Below are 25820 nucleotides of genomic sequence, written 5' to 3' on the forward strand. Positions count from 1 at the left end.
AATCTAGCTATATTAGCACACTTTTGTTAACCAGATATAAGCTTTCACATGACAGCAACATGTGCAACACTATGGAATTCAAGCTTTTGGAGATAATATATTTAATGTGAAATTCTCATGCATTTTTGGAATGATTGTGAAGTACAACATTTTAAGTGTGTTTGCTTAATTCATGCTTTATTAACCAAATAAACTCTCTTGATTACAAAAATGAATGTGTTTAATAGTGATATGAAAGTCTAGACTCATTAAGGACTGGAGTTTGCAGAACACTTGCAAATATAAAACATAAATTCAAATTGTAGAGCCCAGAGATCCAGTAAATTTCTCTGTCTTCATTTTGGGTTTAAATTTCATTCTAATGAATAATTTAATGCATTTTAGGTTATGGCATTTCCTCCTATTGTATGGAAGCAGTTAACAGGAGAAGCAGTTAGCTGGAACAAGGATTATCTTGCAGTGGATTTCATGCTGGTAACCAGAGCTTTTTTTTTAAATTTAAATTAATGCTAGTTAATGGTACTACAAAACGAAGCAAGTCATACAAAATATACTATTGTAGTATGTTATATCCCATTTGTATTAGTAATTCATTTGCAAAACGAGAGTGTGTATATTTTTCATGAAAATGTGGTGGCTAAGGCAATCATCTTGCAAAGTGAAGTAATGTAAAATATTTTTATACCATGTGGCCATTCTTTATGAAATCTTAAAAATACAAAAATAATGTTATTCTCAGATTATTTAATGCAGCAATGGAGGTGAGCATTTTGAGCTTTTAGCAGCTCTGCACCCTGTGATGAGTCTTCAGAGGGTGTTATATTAAGTGTTGGGACACATTGCAGCAAGAGACTGAATGGCTGAAAATGGACTTACATATACGAAGTCTGAGATGACCATTTTTCGGAATAGTCCCTTTTCTCCATGGTATGGTAATCTTGGAGTTTGTATATATTAGTTTGGGGGGGGATATGGAGGGCTTGCTCCCCACATTAGGAGGTGCAGATGTACTTGCCCCCTGCAAAAAAGAAGTTTAAAAGAGAAGAACGAGTTTAGGATTTGCTCTTTTCCTGGGTTTCCAGTCTTTTTTTATCGGCTTTCCTGCTCTAGGCATTTTGAGTGCCAACATTTCAATGTTAGAATGTATATAGAAAGTTTTTTAAGTGCTTAGTTGAGCTTTTCTCCCCAGACCTCCACAGAAAATCAGTTTCAGTCCAGTAGATAATTAACAGTACATGCATACATAAATAAATAATGTAGGATATCTTTGTGTTTTATGTACAGGATATTAGATAAAGGAATAAAACGGTCAGAAAATCTTGGGAAGGCACATTTACATCGGCCATTATGAGTAAAGTAAATTCTTTTAATTGGGATGTTAGAAAGACTGAAAAACAAGTTACTGGTAGAAGATTTTAGTTAACTTTTATTTCTGTTTCCCTTTCTATTTCAGGTAAAGCTGCTGGAAACACTGGAGGAAATTGATGAGGAGGCATTTGAATTTCAGTTTGGCAATGAGTTGACATACACTACAATGCTCAGTGACCAGAGGGTGGTGGATCTAATCCCAGGTGGCAGCCATATCCCCGTTAAGTATGAAGACAGGAAGGAATTCATTCAATTGGTCCAAAAAGCCAGACTACAGGAGAGCAGGAAACAGGTTACATGTAGTCCATTTCAGAGAACAAAAATAGACTTTAGTTGTAAATTTTAAGAGGAATGCTTATATTTTTTTCTGATCATACTTGATTAAATCACTGGATAAAATAGTTTGCTTACTTTGACCATAAAATACAGAGCTTGAATATATAAAGTATGATTTTTTTTGGTATTTAGAAACTGAGGCTACATGAGAAAGGCTAAGTACATCTCAGAAGTATTCACTACGTCTCTTACAAAAACATTTTTAACTTGTCTTTTTCTCCTGGTTCTTAAATGTTTGTGTTCTGTAAGGATTTTGATAACTCATAGCTATTTGATGTGCCTGTCGATATTCACTACAAGCATCAAGCTACAGTCCATTTCTGTGGCACAAAGCTGATGCAGGACTCGTAGTTTTCAGGAAACCAATTTTTTATGTATGTCACATTTGCAGATTGCTGTGGCACATTTACTGAAGTGGCTACACCTTTCACCATTCACTGAACCTCAACCCCCCCCCCCCAAACACACACACACACCACACACCACACACCACACACCACACACTACACACCACACCACACACACACACACACACACACACGCACACGCACACGCACACGCACACACACACCACGCATGGGAATGTAGAGAATGCTGCCAAGTATTACTTTATATATCTAGTCTCATGCCTTAACAAGGATGGAGTCAGCTTTTATCAAACAATACACATTCTACATTCTACAGCCTTGACATCATTTATTTTATTTAGTCACTCTGATCTGAATCCAGTATATATGCTAAAATTGTTGCATCACTCTTGCCAGATAACAGCTGGTAAATTACAGCTCAGGTATACATGTTACTGTAATGCATCTATCTAAGTTACACAATCTAAAGCAAAAACATTTTCTGGGGGCCAAGCTCTCCTGAAGCCCCCAGTGAATGGCAAGGCCCCCACACCCCAAAAACTTTATTATACTCACTCCAAGGTCACTGAACCCCAAAGAAAGAGCAATCACTGACAGGCAGTGTAACATCTAACATCTATCTTACTCTTTCTATAAGGTGCACTGAACTTGGACCACCCAAATCCCCTTAACAAGAAAGTGACTAAACACACTCTACAAAGAAGTGAGCAATGAAAATTTGTGCAAACTACAGCTGAAGAAGACAAAACACAAAAACTGGAAACAGCTCCACCACAAATCCAAAACACAAGGCTTGATTTCCAATGAAAATTTATTCTGATACCTCGGCTTTTTGCCTTCTAAGGAATAACTTGAACATTATACAACCACCTAATTCATACACTAAATGCTGTCATAAAACAATTATCCAATTTATCAATAAAAATTCTGCATACATTTAAACAATCCAGCATCCCACTTAAACAACAATACTTTAAAAAAAACTGTATATATCTCTCTAACAATTATTTCTTTACTAGCTTAATATTTTATTTAAAAATCCTGTTTTAGAAAGTTAAATTGCTATCAACATTAATTCCCCTAGGAGAAAGTGTCCTATAATTAATAATCATTCTGCACTCTAATCTGTTAAGTTCATCCATAAAGCTACCCCCATACTTCAAAACTGATCGTGCTAACACACTAAAGAACAGACTAGCCTCAGAACCCCCATGTACAGACACAAAATGGTTAGCTACAGGACTATTCATATTCCGCCTTCAAATATCTCCCAAATGTTCCATTATTCTAACTTTCACCTTTTTCTTAGTCTGCCCAATATACCATTTAGTGCCTTGACAGCCACATCCAATAATATACACAACATCCTGGGAGTTGCAATTAAAAAGTTCTCTGGCTTTATAATGTCTACCATTAATCTTACAACCATTTAAGTTCTTCACCCTACCACATACCGAGCAGTTCTCACATGTTTGTGTGCCCACTCTGTCCCCCATTCTACTAATCAAGCCATCCCTGCTAAAGCCACCATCTCAACCAAATCTGTATCAAATTTAAGTAGTTTCAGACATAATTTTCAGTCTTAACTTACCACATCACTACACAGAAGCGATGTGTGTCATTATTTTCATAATTTCTCGGGTTACATCATGTTTCCATATGGTTTCTTCCAGGTAAGGCCATTTTTTATTTAATACTAAAAATACCACAAAATCAGCTGCAGATACCAAAAGTAAAGTTACTTGAATCATAATACTGGTGAGCATTTTTGTCTTTTGACTTCATCAGATAATAGAATTAATTCAAATAATCATTAAATAAATATGCATATTTAATATGACAAGTCATAATTAAATATAACAAGAAGTTTGCAGAACAAAAACAACAAGAGAGGGAGCACAAGTCCAATGTTAGTGCCTCATTCTCCATAATTTGAGAGCACTTTTAAAGCTCACGTGCTCCTCTCATCCTGGGAGCAGCAGAGGCATCCATTATAACTTACCAAGAGTACTCTTAGTAATCAAGTATAACCTCTCAAACACCCCTATTACATATATAGCTTCATATAAGCAATAATATCTCAGAAAAATTAAATTAGGAGAGTGCTATGCTTATATAAGACATTTTCCATATTTTCTTTTTATTGCATAATGGGCATTTACATTTCTTGTAGCCCATCTGATATAAAACACATTACCACTATAACAGCCAGCAGCACAGACATTATTGGAAAGACAAATAAAATACTCTAGGGTTATATAACCTTTCCTCATTTTACAACAATAAAAAGAGGAACTATTCAAAATAAATCATCACTGCTTACATTTATTACAACTACTGATATCATATACTCTTGACAAGTCAGGCATTACATCCCTTTCAAAAATGTTCTTCACACTGTAACCCCTATTAGTAATAGAAATTGGAAACTTATTTTTTTTTGAGCCATCAAAATTCTTCATTTTTTCATTATAATATACCTGATGATCCAGCTATCTAATGTGTACTTTAGTATCATTCCAAAGTTCCATTAAGTACTAGAATCTCACCTGGTAGATTTGCCCTGATCTTTCCTTTACTTTACACTGAGTGGTCTGCGCTTCCATTTTCTTTGAGAATGAATTTCTGATAATACTTCATCTGTGAGCTATTTGATGTAACCCTCCAACTTTAATCTATTTGCCAAAGTAGTAGTCTTATTTTTAAAAACATTGTGTAACAGTATGAGACAGTTATTCCTTTCCATGTTACCTTAACAGAATTCACCTCAGAATAATTAGAATAAATACTATAATATGAAAGATAAGAAATGTTCTTTGTAGCTGTCTTATTCTCACTTAAATGTATGTCTAAAAAATGTACTAAATTTAATTGTAAGAAAACTAACTTTAAGAAATGGTTTGGCAAATATATATGGCTGTAGAGCACTGGATCAGACAGACAGTGCCCCGGCATCGAGAAGGTCAACACCATTTAGTCAACACAAACAGGTGGTTGACAAGTGTGTGAGACTGACAATCCATGGGTAGGGGAATATTTCCATTTCTCAGGGACTGTGTGATCTAGGAATTAGTTTATATAGATATCAGGAAGTGTGGAAGGTGAATGGGGGCTTGCCCACCTGCAAAAATACTTGCTGTTGGTTTAATCCATACTGGGGTAATCACCGCAGCATGCGTAGAATGTGTCAGTATTGATGATTTTGACATCCTGACATCAATCTAGTGGGTGTCAGGCAATATCCATTCAATCCAGTGCCCTACATCAATATATGTCTCTCTCTCGCGCGCGCTCTCTCTCTCTCTATATATATATATATATATATATATATATATATATATATGTATATATATACATATACATATATATGGGTCTAGGACTATTCACTCAAATGACTGTGCACAAATCACTGAAAGCACAATTCAATGAAAACACAATTCACTGAAACACATTTCACTGAAAGTTATATATGGTCTTTTCCCCACTGTAGTGTGACTCTGGAGTTAGCATATATAGTAAGGGGGGGTGTGGGGGCACCGCCCCCCACATTGGGGGGTGTGGGGGGCATAGCCCCCCCAAATAGTTTGGATATATATTAAACTATCAAACACAAATCCCCTGAATCTGGATAAAGTAACCAACGATAAAAGTATAATGTTCCAAAAAGCTGAAGCGAAATAGGACAGAGTGAGGAGGAAACCACAAAAGAGATGCAAAAAATACAATAAGGCTAGCGATAATATATATTTCATGAATAATATCAATCAAGGGAATCAATCAACATACCAATTAACATACCATTATGATGAGAAAAGGAAGCAAATATTACTAACTGTTCTGAAGATTGAATGAAATGCAAAACTAAAACAGTTGTGCTGGGAATAACATGTTGGTTCTTATCCAGTACTTTATATACTGGTGTTGTATATTTTGTATTCTTTTTCTTTGTTCTATTTCGTTTCAGTGGTTTGTTTGTTTGCTGTTCCTTTCGGGTTCCAAAAAAGCCACCAACTCATTGGAATACACACGGCAAAACAACACGTTAATACAAAATAGGAAAAATATATAAAGCATGTGAGCGCTTTCACAGAGTCCTCTCTGCTTCCTCAGACATGATTTCAGAGTAGATAAACATATTATCAGGGGTGTGGGAGTGCACCCTGCAAAAAATGTAAGATTCTTTTTTTTTTTTTTATTTTGACTTTGAGTATTTGTGCTCTAACGGGTTAGAGCTGACATATACACACACACACACTATATATATATATATATATATATATATATATATATATATATATATATATATAAAATGAGAGACAGACACATTTAAATCACCTAGGTCTGCGGAACATATAAAGAGAACATCATTTATAAACTGTAAATATGTTTTATAAAACTGCCATACATGAATGCAATTGCGAATAAATTCTACAGCTCAGCTAAAACGATCTTTGCGCAGCTTGAGGACATAGCCATTCCCATCATTGCGCTCTGTATCTCTTGGTTTTAAGCCTTGTTAGAAACAAAATAGCATCAAAGCAATCACATCATAAAATTTATCTCAATATCAGACAAACACTCATGCACATAATCCTTAAACTGTAAAAATCACAAACGGTGTGCTATTACTATGTAAAGTTATACTTTGAAAAGTTACAAAAAGTCATTTACAGTCAAAATAATGTTTGTCAATTTTAAATTCAATAAGCTGAATGTAAAGATTTGGAACCTGGCTACTGTTCATGCAGGACATGAGTTTGTTTTACATTTTATTCCACATCTGCTGTACCGTCTCCTTGTACCAGCTTGTTGTTGTTTTATTTCTCTTTAAAGTTTGTTGTTTTATTTCTCTTTAAAGTTCTTTGCCTTGGCGCTTCTATTTCTTGTTCTTTAAGTCTCCGAGTTTTTACCTTGCAATTCTAAACAATCATGAAGAATTCATGTTTAGAAACATTTCCGGCTGCTATTAAGTCTTGCCTTGAAGTCAGTAGTATAATGACTGTAAATGAAGACAGGTCAGCTTTTCATTGTTGACAAATATAAACCCCCCTGCATTGCCTGAGGTAAACATGTATTCATTCATTTCAACTAGCCTTACCTGCTATATTTCTCATATGGAATCCAAACAGTGGCTGTATATTCCAGTTTAATCTATTTAATATTTAAATGAAGGAATCCAGCACTTCTGGAGGTCTTGAATGAAAAAAGTAACAGAATATATCCAATCAACCTATTGGCTCAAATTCACAAACTGTCATTACTATCTTTAAGGTTTACTTTTTCATCCATCTTCACGCCGTAGTCTTTCACAGACCTTCTCTCTTTCTTGATGTATGCCATCTGCGTTATGGTATGAATAATTATTTGTTATCATAGATACTATTAAGTCTTTATTGTTGTTGTGTCTTTCGGCTTTTCCTGGTTAGGGGTCACCACAGCGGAACTCCGGTCTGCTAATGATTGGCAGTAGATGGTTACGTGCCGAGTTGCCAGCCCGACGCACAACCTTCAATGAAGTTACACCCATTCACGCATGTCTCCACACAGAAGTCGCTTTAGCTGAGAATCGAACAGGACAACATCTTACTGTGAGGCAACAATGCTACCGTAGCACCACCACCGCAGTATATACTATTAAGTCTTTATTAATCCCTATTAATTTGTTGTCTTCTGACCATTAATGTGCATATTATAAATGCTGCTAAAAACTTTACACTATTTTTATTGGTTATTAGATTGAATGTTTGATGTCACCTGTGTGTTTTATATGAATCAGACATGTTGCTCATCAGTTTTTGTGTATATGAAAAACAAAGAACCTAACACTGACTCTTAAGTCACTTCTTAGTCCATTTCATATTTGGAGCCTAAATAGTTGTTTACCCAAACAGACTAGGCTCTTCCCACCAGTCAGTTACAGATCTACCTGGCTAGGTAGTTGCTTACCCTCAGCTTTTGTAGTCTATTACCTCATTCACTGCAATGGAGCTCAGGAAGTTTGCACTGTAATTTACAATGGGCGGAACCTAAGTATTTTGACAGAATCAAATTATGTCATCACATTTCAAACAAGTGTTTATATCTCTGGAGCCATATGGGTTATGAAAGAAGTGAAAATGGCAAAGTCTTCAGCGCAAACAATTTTTATGGTGGTAGTATTCTTTATAAAAACTGCACCAAAAAATACAAAGCCAGCAACAAGTGAGCCATGTAATAACTAGTAGTTTATTATAAACTACTAAGACTGCATTTCAAACTAGTACAAAAGATAGTACAAAACAGACCGGTTTCGGCCAATATGAATCCTGGCCTTCTTCAGTGTATTGCAAAAAGCACAATGAAAATAAGTCTTATATAATAGATGATAGCAAATCATTGGTTGACAATTACATATTAATTAATGAACTCATGAATATTTATATATTTATAGAACATATACACCTTAATGTTTGTCATATTTTTGTTGAAATTCATTCATAAATATTCATTAAGTCCTGGATTAAATAAAGCCCCAAGTTTGGTAATCCATTTTTTCTCCCTGGCATCAAGTTTTTTGTGCCAGCCAGATTTTTGAGTCCGATCACCAATAAGTTTATCTATAATAATAAAATGGAATTGAGCTGTTTGATGTATAAGTGTATGTTTGTATAAGGCATTAGTGGTTCTTTTGCATTTAATGTCACTCAAATGTTCTGACATGCGTAACCTAAAAGGTCGTGAGGTCTGACCTATATAAAATGCATGGCAACTGCAACAAGCCATATAAATGGCCCAGTCTGTATTACAATTAGCAAAAAATCGAATATCAAAAACAGTACTACTGTTTCTGCTAGTGAATTCCTTGGACTTCAAAACATGTTTACAATTGACACAATGTCCACAGGGGAAACAACCAATCAATCTGTCGCCCAAGATTGTAGTTTGGTATAACATAGGTAGCCTAGACTCAGAATGATGTTTATAATGGTTAAAGTATCCTGCTAAATTTTTCCCTTTTCGGAAAGAGAAAGAACATGTATTGGGAATAAATGGTTGAATCATAGTATCAGCTTTAAGTATATTCCAATTATCTTTGATAATGTTCATAAATCTGTTGGTATTCCTGCCAAATGTGGTAATAAAACGTAATGTATTCGAAGATGGAGATTTCTTTTTATATGTCAATAAATTTTTTCTGTCTAAGCCCCAGGCATGGTTCTGGGCCATAGTAACATATCCTGAGCTGTATCCTCTACTAATGAATCTATTGTGTAAATCAAGAGCATGATGTTTAAAGCTGACATCATCCGAACAATTACGTCTTATTCTAAGAAATTGTGATTTTGGAATGTTTTTGGCTATGTGTTTTGGATGAAAGCTGGAGGTATGGAGTAAGGTATTGTACTGGGGGAACTTCCTATAAACTTCAGTTTTCAAGGTATCATCCTCATTTTTAGTGACCAAGACATCCAGAAACGTGATGGATTTTTGGTCATAAGTGATGGTAAACTGAATTCCCCATTTGTTGTCATTTAGATATTCCATAAATTCTCGAAGGTATCCAATATCTGATCTCCATACCATCCAGCAGTCATCCAAATATCTCCGCCAAATATCAATATTAGGCAGAAACAAATTATGAGTATCATCATAGATCATGATTTCCTCGATATAAGCCATTAAAAGATCAGCATATATAGGGGCAAACGAGGCCCCCATTGCTGTTCCTTTAATCTGTAAATAACATTCCTGATCATAGAAAAAGACGTTTTTAGTTAGTACATGCTCAGTCAGATTTATAAGAAAAGTATTGAAACCAGGTGGATACATGTTGGATTTATAAAGCCAGTACTCAATAGCATCTAGACCAGCCCAATGGGGAATGTTAGTATATAATGAGCTTACATCTAGTGTGCATAACCACCAATCCTGTTCTAATTGCATATCATTAGCAGTACTCAAAAATTGTGTGGTATCCTGTATCCTGGATCTAACCTAAGGTAAAAGTGGTTTCAAGTACCTTGTCAAAAAATCTGAGAGTGGCTCAGTAAGAGATCCTATGCCCGACACGATTGGCCTACCTGGTGGATGTAAAAAATCTTTGTGTATCTTAGGCAGGAAATAAATCAATTGCCTGGCAGGGTCAGAAATGGTTAAATGTCTTAATGTTTTAGCAGTTATAATACCATTATCAACCGCAGAGTGTAAAAAATCATTGATTTGTTTACTGAATACTGGTGTGGGGTCAAGAGGCATTTTATTGTAGTATCTGGCATCATCCAGTAGTTGGTGAGCCTCGATGTCATAATAACTCCAATCCATCACCACCACCGCCCCACCCTTATCAGCATGAAGAATAACCAATTCCTTATTTCTTACTAGTTCATCTAGACTAGATATATCACTCTCAGTCATGTTATTAGGCATTGGTTGTATAGAATTATGCTGAAAATGTAAGTCACTAAGTACATTACGTAGAAAAAGACTAACAGAGGGATGCATAGGAGGTGTGAAGGATGAAGCATGATACTTGAAAACGTCCATATGTTGTAGATCCTCTTCCCCCTTGTCCTGGAAAAATAATTTGAGGTTAATAAGTCTACAAAAAGAGAATAAATCTTGTGCAAAATTATCCTCAGGAACAAAAAAAACGGGGATAAAAGATAGTCCTTTATTCAATAAAGATATTTGTTCAGATGTTAATACAGTATTAGAGATGTTACACACATTATTTACTTGTCCGTTAACACTTCCATCAAATTTTGAAGACTTGTAACCCTTTTTGTGTTTCCTGCCACCTCTCCTCCCCCTGTTTGACCTAAAGGGAATGTTTGATTACTACGTTTGGGCATGGGGGACCCCATGGTATGCTGTGTTTCCGTGTCAGTCCCTGATGAGGTGTCATAATCAGTAGAATCTGTGTTATTGCCACGTCTTTTAAGAATGGACCGTGGATGTTTCCTTTTAGAACTCAATGTGTTGATGTTATGTACATTTTGAAATCTAACATGTCTGATATGTTTGAATGGTTGTCCTTTTTGGTAATCAGACAAATCACGAGAGAATTTTTTAAGTTTCCTTGCCTTAAGACTAGTGTCAAAATTCAACAGATCAGAACTAAGTTTGGATAATAAAGGGGGAAAAAAACTATCCTGCTGGTACTGATTGCAATCCTCAATAAGTTGTAATACCTTAGTATTTTCTTTATCAATAATCCTACTATAATAATTGGATAGAGACTGGACAAACTTCATAGAACATTCTTGTTGAATGGATAACCATTCTGTAGTGAGAGTTTCATCGGGATCTGCCACCAATGGCTGAATTTTGACCCTCAGACCTCTAGGACAAATGTCCTTAGCCAAATAAGCTTTCATTAATTTGAGGTGCCAAACACAAGATCTGAGTGTTCTCATGTTTTTATTGAGATCGTCAAATAATTTTTGACATAGTTGTTCTGGTTTTAAAGAATTAGTGGTCAAAGAGCCTTCAGAGCTCAAACCAATAACAAAAGGTGCAAGATCATCCTTATCAGAAGATAAATCCAGAAATATTTTATTTAAATCCATCATAAGTGTGGTCAATAGTATGATACACTATTGTTATGATGGGAGAAAACCACGCCCTGTGTCAGGACTATCAATTGGTAATGATGAGACAATAATGGCCAGAATATATTTTATGCAAAAACATGCACATTAAGGCCACGTCAGGCACAGGACAATAATGGTATCAAAGTGGTATAATCAGTCAAAAAATTAGAGATTCAAAGTTATATATTATTTTGTCCAAATAAGATACTAAGTAAGGCACCTCAAATATAAAACAGGTAAATACCTAAATTTAGATATCCAAAGAACAAAAACCAGAAACAGTGGTGGTTAGATCCCAGATGATGTCCAACTCCAAGTATTAAATTAGGTTATTGTACCTTAATATGACATCCAACATAGTATATTTGGTTCCTAATGTTAAGAAAAATATTAAAGACATGAGGCCGTAATAGAAATTCAATGACTAGTCACAAACATTGTGCCCTAATAGCATGATATGCATATGAAAACTGGTTATTGTGAGCTAATAACATTCAATCAAATAATAAACCACTGATAACAAATTTGTTTCAGCATGGAATATTTGAAATAAACAGTTATGCCCAATGGTGACTACACCTTAGAAAATAAGTCCTGTAAACCATGTATATAATAGCCTATAACACACAAAATATAGACTGTCTTATTAATCCTGAATGTACACAATCATGATTGTTGAATTGTAATTAAAATAATAGTAAATACTATACTGAATATAGTCATGAAATCACAATCCAACAGCCCACTAGTTTCACCATTAAGAGATGAAAAGTTAGAAACCTACACCAAGTTTCATATGGCACTGATAACAACAATAATATCCCAAATATGTCAAAAAAGGGAATATTAGTGTTAAAAACACCAAATATACACTGCAATTATTGCAAACTAGTGTCCAGCAACCAAATAGTTTACTCCATTCATATAGGGAAATAATAAAAAGTTCACAATAGCCTTCGGAAGTCAATCTATATTCAATTCATCCTCATCGTAGTTGTTTGGCCGCCCATCGATGAATACAAAATGCAATAGCCCATTCCTAAACAGGAAAAGTGGCGACCTCTAGAAAAACACAGTTCCATTCATGGAATTCGTATTAGATATGCCTGCACCAAAGAACATGAGTTTGATAGTTCGTTGTGATCTAAAAAGACCATAAATAGTTCTTTATAAGTCACAATGAACACAGTAACTATTAGATTTGTAATGTTTTGTAAACAAAATACAATATCTCAGCAACCACTCAAGTTACACACATACTGTCAGCAGCATTTTATTCGTCTAGCTGAGAGGTTTCATATGAGACTAAGGAGTTAATTCTGTGTTAACTTGGCTGTGATATTTAGAAAAATGTGAAAATTATATCTATATTAATTAATATATATTAATTAATATCATAAAAACAACAGTTAATATCTAGCTACCTGCACTAGACAGAGGTCAAATATTTATGCAGTTGAGTTTGCTATTGTGTAAGCTTTAAGATGAAATATTTTAAAACATTGTACATTGTGTGGTTTTGGAATTATTGATGCAAATATGAACAAGCAATATTGGATGCCTAGAGGCGCCAGTAGGAGTTAACTGCAGATGCACCTGGAGGCGTCACTCGGATGTAATGAATTAAATGTGTTTCCATGCATGATGCTGTCGCAATCTTTGTTGCATAAACAGCTTGAACTATGTCAGAAGAACTTTGACTTTGCCCGAACAAACAGCTTTAGCTAAATTTTGTTATATATTTATGCAAAAAGATCAACTAAAAGGCTAATATCAGTACATAGTATAAAACTTAACAATGATGACTTCTGTTCAGGGTGTCATTTATTTATTTATTTATTATTTATTCAACATTTGTTAACCGGGATGGTCCAACCGGGCAAAACCCTTTTTCAGTGAAGACCCAGGGAGAAAATCTCCACAAAAAAAATAACAGTAAGTATACAGTGAGATACAGCAAAATGCAAATATTTGCAAATTTAACAATACAATATCAGCAGTAATAATAATATACATCAGCAGTAATAATAGTATAACTATAAGTAAGGAGTAAGGAGACAGAGAAGACAATAGAGAAGAAAAACAAAGGCAGTAGGAAGGAAGCAGAGCTAGAGTAGGGGAGGAGCGCAAGTTTAATGATTACAGAGACAAGACCAGGTACTATTAAGATGCAGTTTCTGTGTTTTCTTAAGTTCATGAACATTGGAGATATTTCTCAGGGATAGTCTAGATCCTGTTGTTTTCACAAAATTATTTGCAGTATGAAATGCTAACAAATTTATTAACTCAAGCTGTTTCTGGTCATGACACTATCTTCTTGATTTAAAATTTTTAGAAGTGAGAATACATAAAACCCACCCCACTGTCTCTGGTGTGTTATGACTGCCAAGCCTTAGTTTAAAAGATGGCGTGGGTAATGGAAATTCAACTATATATATATATATATATATATTTATGCATATGAGTGTATATCAGGTGCTCAAAAAATCACACACACACACACACACACACACACACACAGACATGACATTGCCACACTGTATAGAAACATGCATGTGGAACACAGTTTGTAACTATGTATGTATCTGCACAGGGGAATAAAGCCTTGACTATGACACAGAAGACTGAAAGAGATGGGTGGAATGGGTGAGAGATGCACAATTTACATTGGTGAACTCACCTCTGAGGAATGGCTGTGATGGCTCCACCCCTTTTAATGATCTGGATGCCCAGGGGAGTAGCATAGGTCATTCTGCCTAAGGAAATACTACAAAGTGTGAGGGACATGGGTGGGCCTGTCCAAGGTGGTAAAAGTAGCCCTTATGGGCTTGTGTGAAGGAGTGTGCATACTTCTATATCACAGGCTTAGATTGTTCCTAAAAGTGATGTGGAAGCTCACATCACCACCAGGGAGTGGGGGCTACATAACAGAATAAATGCCCTAATGGCTGCCAAAATGATGGGTTTGCGATTAGTTTTCACTTCACTGGAAATAATGGACAGGGAAGGGATCCCATCCCATGAGGAATAAATGGGCCACTGGTTCACTGGGAGCCAATGATTGGCAGGCAGCAGAGTGCTAAAAAATATAGATGCATCCCAAGAGAAGGATGGGGTATGAACAAAAAGAAAAAGAGCCCCATCACTGCCCAGGTTAACATTATGACAATTTTACTTCCAACTACAGATCTAAACGTTCCTTGATTTTACAGATTTTCTTTGTTTTTGCCTTCCTTTTTTTCCTTTTCCCTCTGACAAATCACTAAAGATTACAGTCATTCAATAATGCCAGATACTAGTGTTTTTGTATGTGTCTTATTATTCAGAAAATGCATGTTGATGCAAAACCTATTGCTCTATTAACTCTCAAAGTGAATTAGAGTCATATTTAAAAACTGGACCCAATTTCTGATCTTTGTCCATCATTATTTCTGGCTTTTTCCATGATTCCTAGTGAAAAAAAAGAGGAGAGAAATGCCTTCTATCAACAAACACACACACACACACACACACACACACACACACATACTAGTACATATATTCATAAGATGGTTATAGGAAAGTGGAATGCGAGATAATGAGTAGAAACTGAGAAGGTTTGTAGTCGGCAGCTAGAATGTGAACACAAAGTATATATGAAAAATGAAAAACTTTTGAGACTGAATAATCTTGTTGTGCATATATAGAAGAGCTTATTAAACATACTACATAAATTATTAAGCCATTTTGGGACTACTACAACTCTGGTGACTATCTTCAAATCTAAAGTAAAAAAAAAGAAATGACAAATTATTTTTGCTAGTCATAAGATCCTAAATTGACTTTGAATGCATTTCCCTTTAAAAAAAAAGCTAAATAATTTGTTTTTGTAAAGGATATAGATGTCTTAGATAGTGCTTGCTTCAAGCCTCAGCCATAATTTTTAGTTTCTTGACATTCCATGATGGTCGCCCATCAATGAATGACAACTGTCACTGCTATAGCTTGCTGCAGAGGTTTAAGTGATGTATCAGGTGCTGTGATTAAATCCAAAATGAAGAAATGTGAAGTTTCATACAAGGCCTAATGTGCTTTGAGTGTAGACTCAGGTACAGATACAAAACACAAAACACAAAAAATATTTCAACTGTACTTTCTTTACATGCGGTACAAGAAAAAAAAAAACTATAACAAGCTTTAAAATGTAACTTATTTCAGAAGGAAAAAGCAAAAAAAAAAGTTAACTAAGCCAGACTAAAGCTGTACTGCTAGTTTATACTAGCTCAGTCTCCTTGCTGTATTTAACACACATTACAAATAACTAAAAATATTAATTCATTCATTTAAGCAACTACGATATCAGCTGTAGCTGTTTAAATAAATGCCTTTATTGCACTGACAATCCATCTGAATTCAGCAGAGGGGCTAATCATGCACCCCTTTTCGGTTACATCTAGAGCAGATGTCCTAGTTATGCTACTGTGAACATATATTGCAGTTTAAAAATGAAACTCCCTCTATTTCAAGCTGATTCAAAAATCTACAGTGCTTGACTTCCAGTGTTCCTAGGAAAATACAGTAACTCTCAGTTAACCGGAATTCAAGCAACCGGCAAAAAAAGCAAAGGAATACAGTGCAGTTTTCATGTGTTGCATTTTTAGCATTTTAGAGTTTTAAAAAGGAAGATAGGAATACAGTCCCTCTCTCCGCAACAACCTGAGAACAAGTTAAATCAAACAAATAGTATAGGGTATAGCATTAGTCAGGCCTATTTTTAATAGTTACTTTCAAACAACCAGAAACTACAGTTATCCGGCATCTACCAATCCCCATGGGTGCCGGTTAACTGAGAAAGTATGCACTTGTTCACATATTGAGGTCTTATTTTAGACAGCAACTTATTGGGACTCCTCCCCAGAAGTATGTAAATATGGAAACAAGAAAGCAGATTCTAAAATTCAAACTGACAATACTAGAAATCCTGTCTCTTGACTCTTATAAAGAGATAACTGTCAGTTTAAATGAGTTACTGACATCCTCACATTCACCGCTGCAGTGTTCACTACAAATCAGATTCACTACCATGAAGCCCACCGTCCTGCTAGTTTACCAATGTTTACCATTGCTTTAAGGAACGCTGAACATCACCTACACACTCCTGGCATAGCATAGGGCATAAAAGTGACGTACAAGCATACCATCCTCAGAACTTCATTGCCGCCAGTCTGAATGCTGTTTTTAACCATTGGTCTGTTACCTCCATCCATTTTTGCCATTTTTCTGTTTGTTGGCCTTCCGGTGATTACTCCTGTTTGCTGAAGTCCTCACTGTTTTATATAAGTACCTAGTTGGGATTTTTGTTCTTTTTCTGATTGTTTTGTGCTGTTTGGGGGGTTAATGTCATCCAGGAAGGGTGAATGCCAGTGTGAGAGACTGATTCTCCATAAAGACCACCACAATAAGTGTCTTTTTTGCCTGTGTGCTGCTCATGACTATACATCTTGTTCAGTTTGTCAGGCGTTTGTCCCTAAACCTCTTCATAGCAGGCTTTCTTCCCTTTCATTGTATCTTGAGAAACAGCATCTTAAGCTTCTTGCTGCAGATACTATGGATGGAACTTCCTGCCCCAAGGGTCAGCCATCAGGGAAGAAGAAGGTGCAAAAAGTAAGACCAGACTCTTCCGCTGTCCAGTCTCCGCCGGGGGTTTCTCTCAAGGTTATTACAAACCCGGAGCCTCACCTGGTTGTATTGTCAGATTCATCTGCCGCATCTGAGTTGGAGGCCTGTGAGTATCTGGCAGCAGCACATCTGACGAGGCTTTGCAGGTGTCCATTTCAGAAGTTAAGGGAGAACCATGGTTGATTGTTTCTGAGAGGTTTAGGAGAGTTCCACGGTTTCTTTTTAAGGAAGAAGTTCCTACTACAGTTGTGGAATGCCATCCTGAGTCAGTGCCTTCTCAGGTTTCTAGGACAGATGTCCCCATAAAAAAGAAACAGAAAACTAATCATGCTTCTTTTGCTCCCTGGGATCCACAAAGTGAGTGGCAGGCCTTTACCCAGGGGTTATTTAATGCTTTACTGTCATTGAGGCCTCCTCAAGGAGTTTTGGTTCCCGATCCTCCTCGGTCCTCTTCCCTAAAAGGCCCAGAGTATTGAATTCTACTGAGGAAGAGGGGGATTCTGATGATGAATCCCTTGCTTATTCTACCCAGATTCCTTCTCCTTTAGACTATGGGTCTGAGGAGGAGGACTCTCATACTCTAGATAATCCTTCTGAGGAAATTTCCTTTGGGGATACAATGTCTAGGATGATGGAATTTTTTAAGTGGGATTGTGCCCAGGTTTCGGATATCCATAAGAGGTACAAAGAGTTACTGCAGATGGAATCTCCTAAACCTGCAACTATTCCTACTGTCTTGGCAGCTTTATTGGATGTTTTTCCAATGCCTCTAAAGTGCTGAATTCTCTGCCCCCTGCTCACAAGAAGTCTAATAGGTTTCATAGGGTGCCTGAGGATTGTTCGTTTTTGTTTAAATGTCATGCTGCTGACCCCTCTGTGGTGTCTGTAGCCTCTGATAACCCATCTCAATTGCTTCCTTCGTCCAAGTTATTGCCTTCTGACAAGGACAGTAGAACCATGGACTAGCTGAGTAAGAAGGTTTATACTTCAGCTACCCTAGCTTTTAGGGCTATTAATTATCAGACCCATATCTCTAGGTATGTGTGGGCTCTTCATTCTCAGGATTGTCAGCTTTTTTCTGATTTTCCAGACTCTGAGAGTAACTCTTCTGCTCTTTCCTTGCTAGGGACATCCTGTCAAGTAGTTTGTCATTCTATCAAATGTAGTTATGATGCAGCAGATGCCTTTTTGGGGGCTGCTGCTTTTGGTTCAGTTCTTAGGAGGTATTCTTGCCTTAGGCTTCAACTTTTACCCAATGATATTAAGGCTAAGTTGATGGATGCTCCTCTGGATAATAAACTTTTGTTTGGGAAAGCGGCTGCTGGTCTATTTAAGTCTCTTCAACACAAGGAGAAGGCTTTACAGGAGCTTAAACATGTCTTTGTTTCTCCTGTGTCTAAATTTCAGTGAAACTACCCTTCTAATCCAGCCTTTGTTCGTAGGCAATCTCGCACTCCTTCTAAAGGCAAAAAGGGTGGTAAACAAAAAAAAAAAACAGACTCCTTCTGCTAAGGCCACTCAGACTGAAGGGGTTGTAAACCCTTCCTTTCTTGACAAACCAGGTGCAGTCTGACTATCCACCTATTCCCAGACACATTCCTCTTTCTCTTCGCCTTTCTCTTTCACTTCCTGTTTGACTCCAAATCACCCAGGATTCTTGGGTTCTGTCAATCATTCGGCAGGGGTACTTCATGGTCTGGATTTCCTGTTCTCCTTTTATGGGCATTCCTCATCCACCTTGGGAACAACTTCCTTTTTCCCCAGAAGTTCTTTGAGATATCTTGCTCAGGGTACTATTCAAGAGCTGCCTGTGTCCCAAAAGGGAAAAGCGTTTTACTCAAAAATGTTTCTAGTGACCAGAAAGGAAGGTACTTGGAGACCTATTTTAGACCTCTTTCATCTAAACACCTTTCTGAAGGTGCTTTGCTTTCAGATGTTGTCCCTTCAGTCCTTTTTTCCTCTCTTGCTCCCTCAGGCCTTTCTGGTATCTCTGGGTCTCAAGGATGTTTATCTGCATATTCCGATCCATCCTCTTTTCAGGAGATGTTTGCATTTCTCTGTTGCTTCCTGGAATTTTCAGTTCTGTGCTTTGCCCTTTGGTCTTTCTACTGCTCCAAGGGTATCCACCAAATGCCTCGCTCCTGTGATTGCTTTTTGCAGGCTTCAAAGGATCCACATCTTTCCTTACTTGGATGACTTGCTGATTCAGGCATCCTCTCCAGAGGTCCTTTTGCAAAATCTTCATTTTACCAATTGTCTTCTTCAGAGCCTAATAAACTTCAAAAAGTCTTCCCCTGACTCCTTCTCAGGATCATGTCTTTCTGGGTTGCAGGATTCAGATGTGCCAATGCTGGCATCCCTGCCTCCCCCAAAGGCCTTAACTCTCATTTCTTACATTCAAACTCTTCTTCCCCTATTACAGCCAGGGAGTTTCTGAGAGCTCTGGTGTTCATGACTTCCACCCCTGTGCATACTCTAGACTTTACAGTTTCTCTTCTCCTGTGTCTCAAGAAAGATCTTCTGTGGTGGATTCAGCAGTTGTCTCTCAATCCAGGACTCCCTTTTCTACCTCCTCTTCCCTCTCAGGATGATTCACAGACGCTTCAGATGTGAGATGGGGAGCAACATTTGGCTCCCTGAGGGTTCAGGGAGTGTGGTCGCTTCATCAGTAGAAGGAGCACATCAACATCAAAGAGATGAGAGCTCTTATGCTGGCTCTTCAGGCCTTTCATCCTCTCTTCTATCTGGGGCCTCTCAAGGTATTCACAGACAATACCACAGTTATGTGGTATATCAACAAACAGGAGGAACAAGATCTTACCTTCTTTGCCAGCTGGCACTTCTGGTATGGGATCTGGCTATCAAGTATTAGGTGACTCTTCAGGCAGTTTATATTCCTTCAAATCACAACATTGTGTCAAACACTCTGAGCAGGTCCTTCACTCAATCCCATGAATGGATGTTTCACAGGGATGTGTTTCTGGACATTTTGTTCAATAGTGTGGTACTCCTCAAGTAGATCTATTTGCCTCCCTTTGAACAGACAACTTCCTCTGTTTTGTGCCAGAGTCCCAGGTCCTTTAGTATGGAAGGTGAATGCCTTCTCATTTTCTTGGAAGGGGATTATTCCCTCCTCTTACTCTCATTCCATGAGTCATGTTCAAGATTCAACAGGATGCTCCCAAAATCTTTTTGGTGACTCCCTTTTGGCCGTGACAGCACTGGTTCCCTCTACTTCTGTATCTAGCCAAGGGCAATCATCCCAAGTTTCCTCACAGGGTGAATTTCCTCACACAAGACAAGGGGTCTCTCATCTATCCCCACCTGTCCATATTTCAACTGATACTGTGGGAGATAGGGTTTTGATCCCTCATGGACACCTTTTTTTCTGAGGAAGTGCTGCAGGTCCTGCAGGAGGCCAGGAAACCTAATACTACAAAATCCTACTTGTCTAAATAGAAGAGGTTTTCTATTTGGTGTATTTTTTGTGATCTGGACCCATTTTCTGTGGATGTTCCTTTGGTTCTCTCTTATTTGTGGGAGTTGCTCAATGTTGGTTTGGCCTATTCTTCTATTAAGGCACACTTATCAGCTCTTTCTGTTTGTTTGCCTGTAACTTCCCTGTTAGCTTTTAGATTTGAGGTTAAGCAATTTCTTAGAGGCATCCTTAATATTAGACCTCCCAGGAAGTCTGTTCCTCCTCCCTGGGATCTTAATTTCATTCTGGAAAAATTGACTTTGAGCCTGATGTTTCAGCTTCCTTGCAACATTGTTCTTGCAAGACAGTTCTTCTGTTAGCTCTTACATCTACCAGACAGGTGTCTGAGTAAGCAAGCCCTTATGGCTTGTCCACTTTTTTTTATATTTCATGAGGATGAGGGTGTCCTTGCACACTAATCCTTCTTTCATGCCCAGGGTGGTTAATGAGTTGTCACTTAATCAGGCTATTAATTTGCCTACTTTTTCCCCCTCTCCACAATCTGACAGTGAGAGGGTGCTGCATACCTTAATGTGCATAGACAGCTCAGATTTTATTTGGATAAAACTAAAGCTATCAGAAAATCAGACCAATTGTTTGTTTCATTTCCTCCTAGGTCTTTAGGTTTGGCTGTTTCCAAGCAAACTATTTCTACTTGGATTTCAAAGGCTATTTCCTTTTGTTTACTTTTCATGGTGAGAGCCTTCCTTCTTCTGTAAAGGCTCATTCTACTACAGCTGTAACTTCTTCTGGTGCTTTTTTTAAGGGCTTAGATACTAATTCTATTCTTGAAGCTGCTACCTGGAATTCTGTCCATACCTTTACCAAACATTTCTAGCTGGGTGGTATCTCCAGAGCTAGAGCTGGGTTTGCTGATGCCATTCTTCATGGCTTCTTAGAGGCACTGCTGCTGCTACCTCCTCCCAAGTTTCTTCTTGAGCTTTGGCACTCTCCCATTTGTAATGAATACTACAGCAGTGAATGTAAGGACATAGGACCGTTGTGTAAAATCTTACCATAACTGGAGATGTCCTTGCCTTAACTGTAGATGTCCTTCACTCCCTCCCTCCATCTCCCTAGTTTTTTTTCCTTCCTGGATTTTCCTTGGACTGCTGTTCCTACTGGGGTTTTCAATTCTAAGGATGGTATGCCTGAACATCACCTTTATGCCCTATGCTATGCAAGGAGTGTGTAGGTGACATTCAGCATACCTCAAAGCAACAGTAGACTTTGGTAAACTGGCCAGACGGTAGGCTTCATGGCAAGGAATTTCATTTGTAATGAATACTGCAGAGGTGAAGGCAAGGACATCTACCATTATGGTAAGATTTTACACAACTGTACTTTCTGCCTGATAGAAAGCCAGTTGTTGGATTTTCCTACTGAAGCATGCACATGTGGAAATAACTCAATAAACTGCTTGTAAAGACTCTATAAAAACCTGTTTTGGATGCTAGAGGAAATGAAAATATAGTATATTATTAGTGGAAGCAGTTAAGTTCTAGTTTAACTGAAAGTGTGTGTTTTATGCTACCTGTCTGTTTTAAGCTTCTGTATTAACATCCATGTGCAAGAATATTTTGGTTTGCATATTTATTTTTCAAGTGTAAAGCCTTAACTTTATTCCAAGTAAATTTTGTCATTAAATTTTAAGTGCTTATAACTGGTGATTTACTTGTTTGTTAGCTTAAGGGTATGCATGCTGAACCAGGTGCTCAATTAACTGTTGAGTATCCACACATCAAAATGTTACTGCTTAAGCTATTAAACTAATAAATAAGTAAATCACCAGCCACAAGCACTTAAATTGTAACAGTAAAGTGATTTACATGGAATAAAGCAGTAATGTTTTTTCATAGTTTGCCAAAGTACTTTGGCTGGTGGCAGAACAGCATAAAATAGGTAAGAAAGTGCTGGCATTGTAATGTTATCCTTAACCCCTTACTGGAAAATATGTTGTGTGTGTGTGTGTGTGTGTGTGTGTGTGTGTGTGTGTGTGTGTGTGTGTGTGTGTGTGTGTGTGTGTGTGTGTGTATATATATATATATATATATATATATGTGTGTGTGTGTGTATATGTGTGTTGTGCACGCGCATGCATGTGTGTTCTCAGAATAATTTTAGACAGGTTTCAACTACTGTTGCTACAACTTCACTGAAAAGCACTGGGCTTATTCTAAGGTGGGTGAAGTCCTAGGAAGCCAGCAAGGCAGACATAATCCTACTTCAAGAGTTAAACATGTCTCACAATCACAAGACATTCCTAGGATGATAATTTGGAGGGGCACAGGAGGCTACTTTTGATGTGCACTTGCATGGACTCTGACTAACTTCAAGCTGTGATTTATGTCATCCTGACAATATGTTGTTATTAGTAGACTGTATAAAGGACAATGAAGGGATGAAGGGATAGAGCTGACCCCTTTTCTGGTGTGAATGATATGTGTATACTGAAACCAATATTGACATTTAGAAACTTAGACTTTTGAATTGTATATATAGGGTATATATAATTTTATATGTGTTTTTTATGTAGTGTTTGCTATTAATGAATGGATTGCTAGCCAATGTCACACACACACACACACACACACACACACACACATATATATATATATATATATATATATATATATATATATACACACACACACACACACATATATATATACAGACATAAGACATATATAAGTGTGTGTGTGTGTGTGTGTGTGTGTGTGTGTACACATCCACACAGACACACACACACAAATATATATATATGTATATATATATATATATATATATATATATATATATATGTATAAAACTTTTACATCACGTTATCTGCCTAAATTATTTTGTGTATCTGAAGGTAACCTATCCTGTGCCTACTTATGATCACGTGTTATTCTGGAATTTATAAGGCATGCTCAATCTTGGCATTATATTCTTTTACCCACTGAATCAATTCCGAAAGCTGTTTTTAGATTGTGTACTAAAGTATTTTTATTTGTTACTGATAATTTAATTCACCTGTGGAATTTATTACTGTGATATTCCTCCATGGTGGTTGATGCACAGTACCTCTTGTTTGTTTCTTATTTTACTTGACTTATCTTAAGCATGGTTGTTCCTTTTCGGTTTGTGCTTTACACTGGTATACAGGAACTCACACAACATGGATGGAATCCAAGATGATAATTCTCTTTACTTTCACAATCTATCAATATGAAAGAATCAAGGGTTACACAATTTCAGTTTTTGTTAATGATAAAGGATAATCCATTGCTTGCCAACAGAGGACATGTAGCACACACCAATGACAATAACTTCATGGATTTATTAAAACTGACAGATTAAATTCCAGTTCTTTAAATGCCTGCAATGGCAGAAAATGAGTTTTGAAAATTTTATGAAACTCAATATAGCACTGCGTGGGCTATGTATTTTGAAAATGCCCACTTATGGCACTTCTTATCTAATAAAATCCAATATAAAGGTATGACTTTTGTTCCAGTCATGGATGGTTTTGTTTCTGACATTATAACTGATTTGAGACTGTTTACATGTAATCTGAATCTGAAATTGATTTTTCCAAATAGTGTACACTTCAGTAGTGTTTCCCAAAGACAGAGAACTTTCATACCAATTAGTAATAATACAATACAAGCTTTACAGAATGCATGTGAAAGAGATCTACATGTTATGTTTGAAGGTAACTCATTTAGGAATTTTTTTTTAATTTGACTGAAGATGAAAGGACTGCCTTGGACTCTTTAATATGAAAAAGGACATTGTGATAAAATGTGCAGATAAAGGTGGAGCTGTGGTGGTTTGGACAAAGAATTTTGTTTGAATGCTATGCCAGAGTTAAGTGACAAATATACTTATAAGGAGGTAACCATGACTGAGATTAATAAAATACTTTATATTATACAGCTTAATAGTAATTTGATACTGGATTTAATGAATTATTTTTATATCCCTAATCCTAAGATTCCAGTATATTATGGAGTACCTAAGATACATAACAATGTAATGAATACACCTATGAAACCTATATTCTCCTCTACAGGCTGGTTAACACAACCAATTTCTATTTATTCAGAAGATATATCGAAGCAATTTCTACTCCATGTGAAAAGTTATATAAGGGATAGTACTGATTTCCGTTGCCAGTCATATCAGTGGTATCCTTCTGCTGACATTGATTCTTGTGTTTTTGTCACATTAGCTATAGAATCTTTCTTTACTGCTATACCTAATGATACTGATGTGGAAAACATCATAGAATATTTATCACTTTATTCTTGGAGGACAAATGTTGACTTTAATAAGATATGTGACTTACTGTCTCTTGTTCTAGCTAATGATGTTTTTTTCTCTTTCAAGACACTTACTAATATTTGCAAAAATGAGGTGCAGCTATGGGTACTCTGGTAGCCAAAACATATGCAAATTTAGTGCTGTCCACTTGGGAAAATAATTTTAAGTGAAGAAAATTGTTACGCATCTAATTTATTATTTCATTGCAGATTTGTTGATGATATTTTACATTATGGATGAATGCTAATAAAGATATAGTTAATTTTATTAATTAATTAACATCTACTTCGATTTTTTTTAATTGAAAGTACTGTATCTGAAAAAATAGTGTCTGGCTACAAAAAGGAACAAAAGCTTAAACAAAACCTCTGTATAAAGAAAAGGACAATTTTATTAATCTTAAGTCCAACGAAGGGACGTGTATCTTTCCATGCATAACATGTCATTTTTGTAAATATATTCATTCTACCAATAAATGTATTCATCCTGTTAAAAAATAGTTTTTTTTTTGTAAAATCTATGCTGACTGCAACATAGGTTCATAAGTAGGTACTAGACTATTGGCCCTAGGGCCTATACAAGCCTAGCCAAAAGGGTATCCTGGCTTTCGCCACCCAAGAAAATTATTTTCCTCTGCCGCTGTTGAGCAGAGCCACAGAAGTGATCCCCGGGGTAAATATCCTATTTCCCATCCAATCATCAAAATTTTTCTTGAAGAGTGCTAATGAGGAG

The 25820-nt window shown here is 36.6% G+C and overlaps 1 protein-coding gene across 3 annotated transcripts in view; it reads left to right on the plus strand.

Annotated features, from left to right (window-relative positions):
* The window catches only part of LOC122813455 (E3 ubiquitin-protein ligase HECTD3-like), a 770789-nt gene that overhangs the window by 563571 nt on the left and 181398 nt on the right, over nucleotides 1-25820 (plus strand). For all 3 annotated transcript variants that reach the window (XM_044085771.1, XM_044085770.1, XM_044085772.1), the window contains 2 exons: nucleotides 385-474; nucleotides 1454-1660. In XM_044085771.1, coding sequence (XP_043941706.1) covers nucleotides 385-474; nucleotides 1454-1660 — 297 coding nt within the window. The remainder of the gene's footprint in view (nucleotides 1-384; nucleotides 475-1453; nucleotides 1661-25820) is intronic.

This window comes from Protopterus annectens, chromosome 10.part0 (assembly GCF_019279795.1).
Source record: "Protopterus annectens isolate FY-2018-M chromosome 10.part0, PAN1.0, whole genome shotgun sequence".
NCBI classification, from domain to species: domain Eukaryota; kingdom Metazoa; phylum Chordata; order Ceratodontiformes; family Protopteridae; genus Protopterus; species Protopterus annectens.